The sequence below is a fragment of the Sinocyclocheilus rhinocerous genome, unplaced genomic scaffold, assembly GCF_001515625.1.
Source record: "Sinocyclocheilus rhinocerous isolate Xijiao unplaced genomic scaffold, SAMN03320098_v1.1 scaffold498, whole genome shotgun sequence".
NCBI classification, from domain to species: domain Eukaryota; kingdom Metazoa; phylum Chordata; class Actinopteri; order Cypriniformes; family Cyprinidae; genus Sinocyclocheilus; species Sinocyclocheilus rhinocerous.
The window spans coordinates 641,558-654,936 of NW_015633594.1; the positions used below are offsets into that span (position 1 = coordinate 641,558).

Here is a 13,379-nt window from a genome sequence, read left to right on the forward strand (position 1 = left end):
GCTGCTCGAGTCCCGGGTGAACGTGCCTCAATATGCATCCAGCGCCATTGACTACAAATACAGACTCAAAGAGTCCAACGAGAGGGAGTTCTTCCTCGAGCTGGTTAAGGACATTTCAAACGAACTTGACATGACGAACCTCAGCTACAAGATTCTTATCAATGTGTGCATCATGGTGAACGCAGACAGGTGTTCGCTTTTCCTAGTGGAGGGACCGTCTCATAAGAGGACACTGGTGTCCAAATTTTTTGATGTGCACTCGGGTACGACGGTGCGACCCTCTTCAAGCACTCTGGACTCAAACGAGGTGCAGGTTCCGTGGGGAAAAGGCATCATAGGTTATGTAGCAGAACACGGAGAAACCGTCAACATCCCGAACGCATACGAGGTAGACTTGCAACTATACTGGCAATTACGCAGGCAGGTTACGAATTATTGGGAGCTTGATGGTTTACCCAAAGGACGTAGAAACAAAAGGTTGAAGGTTAAGAGTTTATATATATATATATATATATATATATATATCATTTTCAACAGGGTTTTTATGCTTCCAGGAATTATACAAGTTAGATTGCAAGTTAGTCACAGTGCTTATTTTACCTGTTGCCAAATAGACACTAAATAACATCGCTTTCGCCAGACAGTAAGTTGAGCGTTCAGTTTCGAGGGAATGTAAAAAATAAATAAATAAAAGTTCGACTAAAACACAAATTTTTGTGACTTTATTATAAATTTACATATCACAAGTACCTTTTCAAAACCGAGGTGTATTTTGTCGCAAGACAAAAATGTACAGATTGCATCTTTGACTTACATTTACTTTTACATTTCACAATAACAAACGTTTAAAAATCCTTTTTAAAACGCTGTACATTATAAATAAATTATTGGGGAGCCCGGGGCCAGTAGTCACAATTTTAAATTTTTTTACAGTGAATATTTCTCAGGTTTATTTTTGAGAATAATGTAGGCACATATAGTAGGTCTTGGGTACATAAAAGCTATTGAACATTTCCACCGTTATTGCACATGCAAGAAACAATTCAGTTGACCTGCCAGTAGGGGAGCATGTGTCACACTATATTGGGGTAAGTTGTCACTATGGAACCTGCCATTAAAAATAGTCTATTATAGACTTTTTAGATACGTTTAAGAAGTAAAATAGTTATGAATTTACCTTCAATATACAGTTATACCTTCAATATACAATATACAGTCTACCTTCAATATACAGTTTACTCATGCCTGCATGTCAGTGTGGTTTTTATTGTGTTCTCATGTTTACAGCTATAGCAAAAATATGAAACTTTAATGTGGAGGATAGAACAGACGTGATGTGAAGAGTGCCTTCAAAGATTTGAGATTTCTACAGTTGCTGCAGCCAAGGCTTGGAATCGCTGTCTGATTATTTTGATTATGTCAAAAGTTTCAAGAACCTCACATCCCTCATGTGAAGATATCTCGATTACGGCGTTGACTGTTTCCCCATCTTCAAATACACGCTACCAGTCATGCATACACATCATTATATCATGGCCACAGGCAAGCCTTCCCTAGTACACTATGGTCAGAGGAGAGCCATTAATGCAGTGCAATGAATTTGCCACTATTCCATTGCAGTCAGTTGGAATTTTATGCTTTTTACTTAAAAGTTGGTGGCAATGAATGTTTGTCCCCAAACCCAAATAAGTCACTTAATATGCTACAACATTAATATGAAATACAACAACTAAAAATACATTTTCATGTAGTTTTTCCTCTTACCCATTTGCTATAAAGTCAAAGTGAAGTTGGAAAAATGAGCATTTTTGGTTACACTTTTTAAGGTGTCCTTGTTACAGTGTAATTACGTACTGGTTAATATTAAATAACAACATGTACTTAATATAGGGTTGAAATTAGATTTGGTTTAGGGTTAATTGCATGTATTTATGCAAAATTTACTGTTATTACTATAGTAAGTACAGGTAACATGTAACAAGAACACTGTAAAATAAAGTGTTACTGCACTATTTTTCAAATCACCTTGAGCTATAGATTTGAAAGAGGTAAAGCACATAAGTGGAGCTGGGAGTGATGTGCAAAAAAAGGAAAAATGTTCAATTATCAACAGATTTTCTGATCAATTCTATTATAATACAGTGATTGATTTTTGCATCGAGCCACATTGTTGTGCCTCCTGTGTATTGTGTAGGACCATCGGTTCAGTGATGAAATTGACAAGCTGACGGGCTATAAGACTCAGTCCATTCTGTGCATGACCATCCGCAACAGTGACGGTGAAGTCATCGGTGTAGTACAGGCCATCAACAAGAACCCCAGCGGAACTCCATTCACCGAGGATGATGAGAAGGTACAGTAAGCTTTGTTCTCCTTTTCTCTTAGCTTCATGCTGATATTATATTCTAAAGTATCTGCTCCAGCTACTGGATTTATAGCCTGGTACATTCTCTAGATGCCTATTATTATATTGCCCAAACTCTAACTGGTAATGAAGCTCTAGAGTGCGAATGTAATTGCTGTGCTAAATCAAAAAAGATCGATGAATTAGCACCTTGGCGAATATCCTGCTATGCTGGAGTACAAGTAGTTATAGATTTAGAAAATGAGTTATTCATATTTGAAGATTTATTCTTTATTCATAACCTTAGAAACAGGAGCATAACCAATTGGAGCCCTGTGGTCATTTTGCACATCTATTGAGTGACTACATATATCAAAACAAGATCTGATAATGGGAGAATTCCAAATGGAAGTGAGAATCCCTGTGTTCTACTCATTCCAAAGGGCAGAGCCCTTGGAGTGGTGACCTTGGAGGGAGCATGGTGAAGGGAACATTGAAAAACAATGTCATTTACCCATTATCTTCACCTGGATTGTTACCATGACACTCTGTAAAAAGTGGTAACTTACAGTTGCAAGTTTCTACATGATCTTACCCTTAAATTTAGTTTTGTTTGTGTAACCTACTTTATGTAGGTTGATTCAGTAATGTTAAATAAAAAAATTTATTTGAATAAAATCAATTCATTTTTAGATGCTACCACATGAAGCACATTTTTTAGGTTAGCATTTTTTTTTCAGTGCAATGCAATTCTGCGTCCATTAGCTGTTCTTACACTGAAAAAAATGGTAACCTAAAAACAGTAACATCTAAGTTAACTGGTTTTAAGACTTGATATTGATGAATCAACCTAAATAAATTAATTTCTACTAATAAGACTACACTTTATGGGTTGAATCAGGTAGAAATAGCCCTTTAAGATAAAAATTGGAGGTCAACACTTTAGTGTACAACTGAAATTTCTTATTATTGCAAAGGTGAACAGATGAAAAATTACATAAACCTCATATTCTTATATACAGTACATATGCAAAGAGGATCTTTGTCATCCTAAAAATATTTTTAATTGTCTGACATCATCATAGCTTTTCATTCAGGAGTCAAAAATCAAATTAAACTTTTATTATGGTTTTAAAAGCTGATTGAATGGTCAATTACAAATGTACTGCAGTTATAAAGTGGGACACTTTTTTTAAGACTGATCAAGCTGGTTGGGGCTGGTAGACCATCTTGAACTAGTAACAAACCAGCTACTATGTTCTAAAAACCAGTTAAAGCTGACATAATTTGCATGCAGGTACATATACTGATTTCTTTGTCACTTTATAGAAGAAATATGCTCTAAATATTATATTGTATTGTATTGTATTTAAGCTGCACACTCATTTGCTATAAATCTACAATTACTGTCCCACTTTTGCAAAAAAATTTAAAAAAATAAAAATTGATGTACAAAGAACTTTGCAAAGTTCATCCTATTTATTTTGTGTCAAGTTATTTGATTTGTCCATATACTGTTCTGTAAGGTATTATTTTATGGCAAATATTGTTTTGTGATGTTTGCATTTAATTTTTGTATTTTTCAGTTTTCCTGTAGTTCAAACAGTATTGCAATGCCAAGCTCATGTGTGTGATTTCCAATGGATACATGAACTCAAGTTGCATTGGCATCTGCCAAATATGTAATGTGGTATTATTATTTACTGCTCTTATTTACTTAATGATTTGAAGAAGTGTGAGGATGTCTTGCATATGTGTAAAGCACCATAGAATCTGAGACAAATTTCCCTTTGGTGACAATAAAGCAATACAAATTTTAATTCACACAGGTTTTTGTAATATACAATTCATTATGACTGTGCAAACAGAAAAAAATTGGCTTTTCATCCTGTTGGAATATACATAATGTGAACAGACTTAGATTAAAGGGATTCTTTAATGACAAATGAAAGCAGTCATAATTTTCAGTCTGGGGCTACTTCAAAAGTGTTTAATAAAGGAAGGTATTGAAAAATAATCTCTCTCTCTCTCACACACATGCAGACCGCATAAAAGAGCTTCACGAAACAAAAACAGATTCATTAAACTTCCACTAGACACACAAAAAGAAATATCAATTTTCAGTCAACAGACAACTATTGGTTTGCTTTCATGTTAATTTAGGTCCATCCCGAAGGAAATCTGCGTCTTACCTGCCAACTGCTTGAACAAACTGCTTATTATATTTAAACGTCATCGCGCATCAGTCACATTTAATTATTTATTTCGCTGTTCAACTCCACGAGCCTCATAAAAGACTGTGTGATGAGGAATAAAATAAATAAAACATATTTCAACTTCAGAAGAAATGCATGACGAAAACGTGTGTAAAATATTGCAATAAAACAAAACAACTAGAATTATTCTGTTTATATGTTAACTCGAATTCTCTAATTATCTAGCTTTAAAATGAATCCAAGGACTCGGGTCACGTGACCATAAATGATCAAATTATTTTTTGAAGTGACCTTCACATATACCCTTTATGAAAAGGCCCTTCATGAAGGGATTCGGTTGTTTTCTTTCATTTGGAACACCCCTATAAATGGCGACCCTTCCTGAAGTGTCCTTCAAGGGCGCAAAACCACCATTTGGAATTCACCTGCTGTGTTGCTTTCCTACCAGTAATTTCTCAAACTTGTTCACAGAACAGAGGTCATCATTGTCATTGGCTAAAACAGCACATGTGAATGCCATACCTCAGAATCAGCTCTTAAGTTTCAGTACAGCAGATCCAGTCCTGCAGTCTCTGGGCACGAGGCAGTCTGTACCCGCACATCTCATCCCTTCACTTTCATCGCTGCTTCAAAACAGCTCTCTATAGATAGTAATTAATAGCACAGAATTTCTCTTTAGAATTATTTATGCCAAGCAGTGCTGAAAGCAGATACACAGGCTGTGCTGTGCCCTAGAAATAAACTGATGAACTGATGTTATGCCTCCAGTTCTTCTGCTGTTGTTTTTTTCCCTCTCAATATCTCACCGTCATGCATCCATCAGACCGAAGCTTTGAAAGCATCACACTTCTTTCTACAGGTGCTGCAAATGTATCTACCATTCTGCGGAATATCGATCTCCAATGCCAAACTCTTCTCCAAATCCCGCAAGGAGTATGAGAGGAGCAGGGTGAGTCAAGACCTGCAGAAATGTTGCTGAATAAAACCTAGAAATAGCCCTTTAAGATAAAAATTGGAGGTCAACACTTTTTACAGTGTACAACTGAAATTTCTTATTATTGCTGTTATAATAATCATTGCAACTGAATATACATTTTATAATGACATTTTTAAAATATGTTTTATACATATTCCCTCTTTGCTTTCTACTTTATACAAATATAAAAGACCCTGCAGGTAGTTGTATTTATTCTTTTTTATTTTTTTATTTAAAAAAAACACACAAAAAAAACACTAGCTTTCTATTTTTTCTATTCTATCTACTTGTTTTTCTTTGTGTGTGTGTGTGTATATGTCCCAGTTTTTCAGACTGATTCAAAATCTGCCTCTAGACTTCTAGACGTCTCAGACAGTGTGTTGCTTGATTTTGTAAGCTTGTTTACAATCTTCAGGTCTCAAGGTTTAAAATATTTAATAATCCGCTTGAAGGCCTGTGTTATCTGAATACATTTCGAGCTGTTGCCGTTCCTCAAGGCCCTGCTGGAGGTGGTGAATGATCTGTTTGAGGAGCAGACGGACCTGGAGAAGATCGTGAGAAAGATCATGCAGCGTGCGCTGACATTGCTTCAGTGTGAGCGCTGCTCGGTGCTTCTGCTAGAAGACATCCATTCTCCTGTGAGATCGCTTTTTAGTCTTCCTTTTCTTTTTTCTGGCATGAATTTGGTCCATCCTTATTCTTCTGTGTTTTCTTATCTTTCTCTATCCATTCCACCTTCCACCATTCTTAACTAATTCAGCTGGGCATCCTCTCATTGGCCTTCACAATTTATGTCCAATGTTCTCGCACTTCTCTGGTGTTTGGTAAAGAGAGCATCACTGTTGCTGATTCTTAGAGTTTTTAGAGTAATACGTTCACTTAAGTATTGAAATGTGGCACGTAACTCATTGCGTTTGTGCTATGGACAGGAATGATACCTTAGGAGTTCCACGGGGCTTAAAGTGGAATTATGTCACACACAAAAAAATTTTTTTTATGTAACTATTCCATTTATAGTCCATTTGTATAATTCATTAAATTATTTATTATATTTGTTATTATAACTTTTATATAAAATAAAGCTAAAGAACTTTCTTTAAACAAAAGCAAATAAAAATGTTTGAATCTGTAATATAATGACAATAGAGTACTGCAGGGATGACATATAAACACAGAAATGAGATCCATTATCCTGAAGTCAATAGCTTTTTGAATGGGTTTTTGGTTTCGTTAACAAAGGTTTAAGATATTTTGATGAATTATTCTATCATCAGTAATACCACCTTGTGATTTTTGTAAAGCTTTTTAAAAAGGTGGTTGCTAACAAGTAGAGAAATGGGAATAAAGAGGTTGTTGGGTCATTAAGGTCCCATCTACTCATTAGTCCACTTTTACAGCCTCATTGTATTTAAAATCGTGCTCCTGCAAAGTATTCTAAATCAAAGTTTTCCATGTATAGGTGTACATATATACCATTCATCCAGTAGAGGGCACCGTGCTTCAGCACTTGATAGTCCAGTGTTATCACAGAAGAAGTTGTTGCACACCTGATAAGAAGCAAGGAAAATAGTGTTATACAGATGATGCTCAGTGTCTGCATGTTGAATACGACATAACATTAACGGTTTGCTTTGTTTGAGAAACAAAATCACCGTAATTAGTCAGAAATTGCTAAATTTTAGTTCATTACACCTTAGGAGTTCCACGGGGCTTAAAGTGGAATTATGTCACACACACAAAAAAAAGACGAGAAAAGCAAAATTTTATGTAACTATTCCATTTATAGTCCATTTGTATAATTCATTAAATTATTTATTATATTTGTTATTATAACTTTTATATAAAATAAAGCTAAAGAAATTTCTGCAGATCCAGTCCTGCAGTCTCTGGGCACGAGGCAGTCTGTACCCGCACATCTCATCCCTTCACTTTCATCGCTGCTTCAAAACAGCTCTCTATAGATAGTAATTAATAGCACAGAATTTCTCTTTAGAATTATTTATGCCAAGCAGTGCTGAAAGCAGATACACAGGCTGTGCTGTGCCCTAGAAATAAACTGATGAACTGATGTTATGCCTCCAGTTCTTCTGCTGTTGTTTTTTTCCCTCTCAATATCTCACCGTCATGCATCCATCAGACCGAAGCTTTGAAAGCATCACACTTCTTTCTACAGGTGCTGCAAATGTATCTACCATTCTGTGGAATATCGATCTCCAATGCCAAACTCTTCTCCAAATCCCGCAAGGAGTATGAGAGGAGCAGGGTGAGTCAAGACCTGCAGAAATGTTGCTGAATAAAACCCAGTTTTTCAGACTGATTCAAAATCTGCCTCTAGACTTCTAGACGTCTCAGACAGTGTGTTGCTTGATTTTGTAAGCTTGTTTACAATCTTCAGGTCTCAAGGTTTAAAATATTTAATAATCCGCTTGAAGGCCTGTGTTATCTGAATACATTTCGAGCTGTTGCCGTTCCTCAAGGCCCTGCTGGAGGTGGTGAATGATCTGTTTGAGGAGCAGACGGACCTGGAGAAGATCGTGAGAAAGATCATGCAGCGTGCGCTGACATTGCTTCAGTGTGAGCGCTGCTCGGTGCTTCTGCTAGAAGACATCCATTCTCCTGTGAGATCGCTTTTTAGTCTTCCTTTTCTTTTTTCTGGCATGAATTTGGTCCATCCTTATTCTTCTGTGTTTTCTTATCTTTCTCTATCCATTCCACCTTCCACCATTCTTAACTAATTCAGCTGGGCATCCTCTCATTGGCCTTCACAATTTATGTCCAATGTTCTCGCACTTCTCTGGTGTTTGGTAAAGAGAGCATCACTGTTGCTGATTCTTAGAGTTTTTAGAGTAATACGTTCACTTAAGTATTGAAATGTGGCACGTAACTCATTGCGTTTGTGCTATGGACAGGAATGATACCTTAGGAGTTCCACGGGGCTTAAAGTGGAATTATGTCACACACAAAAAAATTTTTTTTATGTAACTATTCCATTTATAGTCCATTTGTATAATTCATTAAATTATTTATTATATTTGTTATTATAATTTTTATATAAAATAAAGCTAAAGAAATTTCTTTAAACAAAAGCAAATAAAAAATATTTGAATCTGTAATATAATGACAATAGAGTACTGCAGGAATGACATATAAACACAGAAATGAGATCCATTATCCTGAAGTCAATAGCTTTTTGAATGGGTTTTTGGTTTCGTTAACAAAGGTTTAAGATATTTTGATGAATTATTCTATCATCAGTAATACCACCTTGTGATTTTTGTAAAGCTTTTTAAAAAGGTGGTTGCTAACAAGTAGAGAAATGGGAATAAAGAGGTTGTTGGGTCATTAAGGTCCCATCTACTCATTAGTCCACTTTTACAGCCTCATTGTATTTAAAATCGTGCTCCTGCAAAGTATTCTAAATCAAAGTTTTCCATGTATAGGTGTACATATATACCATTCATCCAGTAGAGGGCACCGTGCTTCAGCACTTGATAGTCCAGTGTTATCACAGAAGAAGTTGTTGCACACCTGATAAGAAGCAAGGAAAATAGTGTTATACAGATGATGCTCAGTGTCTGCATGTTGAATACGACATAACATTAACGGTTTGCTTTGTTATTTAAAATCGTGCTCCTGCAAAGTATTCTAAATCAAACCATTCAGAATTTAAAATAAAGACTGAAACTTCATTTGTGAAGATTATCATGATGAACAAAACATGTAAGAATTGTTATTTTCTACAACAATCCAAAAGCCAGTGGAAAAATCCTATTGGATTTTTGTCAAGGGAACCTGGGTGATGTTAACTTCTGGGTTGGCCAACAAAATACGTCAGCACTGTAGTGCTCTATATAGCTAGACTTTATAAAGGAACAACAGTCTGTGCTTTTTCTTTGCAGGTGACTGTTGTATTCCATGCATAGGTGTCACTGACTATATATACCATTCATCCAGTAGAGGGCACCGTGCTTCAGCGCTTGATAGTCCAGTGTTATCACAGAAGAAGTTGTTGCACACCTGATAAGAAGCAAGGAAAATAGTGTTATACAGATGATGCTCAGTGTCTGCATGTTGAATACGACATAACATTAACGGTTTGCTTTGTTTGAGAAACAAAATCACCGTAATTAGTCAGAAATTGCTAAATTTTAGTTCATTACAATATCAGTTCATCCTATTGCTTGTTGGATAATCAGTCTAACAAATATTTTATATTATCTGGTAAAATCCATAATTCATTTAAAATAGTCATTATATGTGCGTTTTCAAATAATGTATCAACCACACTTCTACCTCAACTCATGCATTTATAAGCAATCAGATTTATGATGACTGATGAACAATAAAACTGGTTGTAAATACACCTCAGACTTATATTTAAAAGATGGACCCAAGCCATATAGCCATATAGGTACCAGAATATCACAATATATCTTGAAACCAGTAAGCAATCATATCGCAACCACCCAGAAAACCCTAGCAACTACTGTACATAGCAATGGACTAAAAATGCTCAGAACACCTAAGCAATGTCCTGAAAAAGACCCAAGCATTGTAGCAGCAAATGTTTTATAGCAAACACTACCCACATTTGCTTCAGATTTATAAAGATCTAGTTGTTCTCTTGCTGTGTTCATAGGTAGTCAAGTTCTCCCAGACGTTTGAGCTCATGTCTCCACTGTGCAGCGTTGATCATGACATCAGGTGAGAATAACAGGCCTTTTAATACTATGACAAACTGCTAAATGTGTATTTTTTTAGCATATGTAATGTAAGATGTAGGATGTCCAATAATGTATACCAGGCTCAGTATGTGTTTGTGTGTATGTGGGTGCATTTGACAAAGTCAGCATGGAGAAGGTGTCTTGCTCGGACTGGCTGATCAATAACAGCATTGCTGAGTTAGTAGCATCAACCGGGCTGCCTGTTAACATCAGTGACGTCTGTCAGGATCCCCGCTTTGATGCTGAGGTGAGCAGAACACACCCACTAAGAAACCAGACTAAGAAACCACCCACTAAGGTTTCATGTTCGTTTTGATCGCTTGGTCTGATCGAAAGTGCAGTTCCAACCCCAACTGCACATCCCTCACATTCTAGCAGCAGTAATCTAGTGTGCCCTGGTGAAAAAGAAGTAGACTTGAGCATACTTAAAAGATTACTTAATATAATATACTATGTATAATATACATATATATAATATGGAAAAATATACTTTAAAATAATATACTTAAGTGTAGACTGACTGTAATGTTTTCAGACACTGTTTATATTTACAATTAAATGAAATGTATTATCATTTAAATTAATATTAAATAAAATTAGTTGAACTAAAAAGTGCTGTTTTGACCCACTTCAGAAGGACTTAATAACAGTAAAACATAATTACTTTTAATTACTTTGAACTACTTCAATTATTTTTGAAATATTGCTAGTGTTCTGCTGAATGTACTGGCTAACATTTATGGTAAACTAAAACGTACAAAATGTAATTTCTATTGAAACTTTTGTCATCTTTTATCTTTAGTTTGTTAGTCAACACATCAAAATAACTGTCCTTCTTTAAAGAATGACAAAAAATTATTAAAACAATTATTTAAAATGTATTTTAAAGTAGAGATTTTAATTTGACATTATTACAAACTGCACTTTTTAAGTGTGTAAAGAAATCATAGAAGTGTACTTTCTTTCACTAAACTCCAATGACTTTTTTTTTAAAACTAATATTCATGCAAGTACACTTTTAAAATTTAAAGTACACTGCAAATACACATTCAATTCAATTAAGGGCACTTCTTTTTCACAAGGGTGTAATCACCTTTAAACACGTATATGAACCCAAGTATACTCAAACACACACACGTATCATGCAAGCATTGTGTTTCTTACTCAGGCGGACCAGGCTTCTGGTTTCCATGTCAGATCAGTTTTATGTGTCCCCATCTGGAATCGGACACATCAGATTATTGGTGAGTTTCCCCACACAAATGCTTAATTGCTTATATACAAACCCACAAAAACAACTAAAATAACATCCTACTTTCATTAGGTGTTGCCCAGATTCTGAATCGCTTGGACAGGAAGACATTTAATGATGCAGATCAAAGATTATTTGAGGTGTGACTTTATTCAAACATTTGATGTTGGAATAAAATGACCAATCAATATTTTACATACCATACATACTTACTTACACTACTGATGCTTTCATAAATCATATGCATGAGTAATTTTCATTTCCGTTGTTCCTCACAGGCATTTGTTATTTTCTGTGGTCTGGGCATTAACAACACAATGATGTATAACCAGGTGAAAAAGACTTGGGCCAAGCAGTCTGTGGCTCTAGATGTGAGTAATATCTCTCATTGGTAATTTCTTTTTATGTTTTAAACTGCTCATTAACATAACAGCTACATTGTTTGCCTGCATATAAATCTGTCAGACCAGTAGAAAGAATTGATTGTGCATGCGTGGTATGGTTACATAATGTGCATAGTGTATTGTTGTTTCTGTCTTTCCCAGATGCTGTCCTATCATGCTACATGCTCCAAGGCAGAGGTTGATCGACTGAAGGTAAGATAAAATATGGAAATTAAGTCCATACAAACTAGATGCATCAGCACTGAAAATATACTAGTGTTTTAAATACATTATTTATATGTAAAACAATGTTTTACATGCGCTAACATTTTTGACCAGTTATATATTTTCTATACCTTTCGAAAATTAATGTTATTCAGTAATACCAAAAAATTACAGACACTGTCATAAAATGACAGACATTTGTAATGTTATAAAGATTTCTATTTCAAATACTGTTCTTTTGAACTTTCTATTAATCAAAGAATCTTGAAAAAATGTATCACAGTTTCCACAAAAACATAAAGCCACACAACTGTTTCAACATAGTAGTAAGAAATGTTTCTTGAGCAACAAATCTGCATATTAGAATAATTTTTTAAAGGATCATGAGACACTGAAGATTGAAGGAATGGCTGCTGAAAATTCAGCTTTGTTATCACAGGAAGAAATTACATATTAAAATATGTTAAAATAGAAAACCGTTTTAAATTATATTTTTTTATATTATATAAATACAGCTATTTTACTGTATTTTTTTTTTCAAATGCAGCTCTGGTGAGCATACGAGACTTGGATTGTAGTGTATTTCAAGTAAATTTCTTAATAAAAAAAAATGCGCCCAAGGAACAACAAAAATTATTTTATTGATTACTTTTTTTTCTTATTTCTTTATTTTTTAACATGTATCTTAATTTAAAACTTAAAAAATATTGCGTAGCAATAAAGCTATAACTATAAATATAGCAAAAGTGCAACTTTTTACTAAAAAGTATTTGAGTAAAACTACTTACTCATTTTATAATTTGTAATTTACAATTTTACTATTTGTTTATTCAATATCAGTTCTAGACTTTTTATAAATATTAGAAATGCTTTGGTAATATGATGTAATGTAATGTAATGTACTAAAACACATATGTGACCCTGGACCACAAAACCAGTCATAAGGGTAAATTTTTTTAAATTGAGATTTATACATCACCTGAAAGCTGAATAAATAAGCTTTCCATTGATGTATGGTTTGTTAGGATAGGACAATATTTGGCAGAGATACAACTATTTGAAAATCTGGAATCTGAGGGTGCAAAAAAATCAAAATATTGAGGAAATCGCCTTTAAAGTTGTCCAAATGAAGTTCTTAGCAATGCATATTACTAATCAAATTAAGTTTGAATATATTTACAGTAGGAAATTTACAAAATATCTTCATGCAACATGATCTTTACTTAATATCCTAATGATGTTTGGCATAAAAGAAAAAT

General features: G+C 34.6%; 1 protein-coding gene across 1 annotated transcript in view; it reads left to right on the forward strand.

Annotated features, from left to right (window-relative positions):
- Positions 1–4: 4 nt before the first annotated feature.
- The window catches only part of LOC107744711 (dual 3',5'-cyclic-AMP and -GMP phosphodiesterase 11A-like), a gene marked incomplete at its 5' end in the record, with an annotated part of 26,882 nt that continues 13,507 nt past the window's right edge, over positions 5–13,379 (forward strand). Inside the window, 10 exons of the mRNA XM_016558529.1 lie at positions 5–388; positions 2,195–2,353; positions 5,420–5,509; positions 6,034–6,174; positions 10,176–10,240; positions 10,387–10,507; positions 11,429–11,504; positions 11,585–11,652; positions 11,791–11,883; positions 12,058–12,108. Of these exons, the coding sequence (XP_016414015.1) occupies positions 5–388; positions 2,195–2,353; positions 5,420–5,509; positions 6,034–6,174; positions 10,176–10,240; positions 10,387–10,507; positions 11,429–11,504; positions 11,585–11,652; positions 11,791–11,883; positions 12,058–12,108 (1,248 nt within the window). The remainder of the gene's footprint in view (positions 389–2,194; positions 2,354–5,419; positions 5,510–6,033; positions 6,175–10,175; positions 10,241–10,386; positions 10,508–11,428; positions 11,505–11,584; positions 11,653–11,790; positions 11,884–12,057; positions 12,109–13,379) is intronic.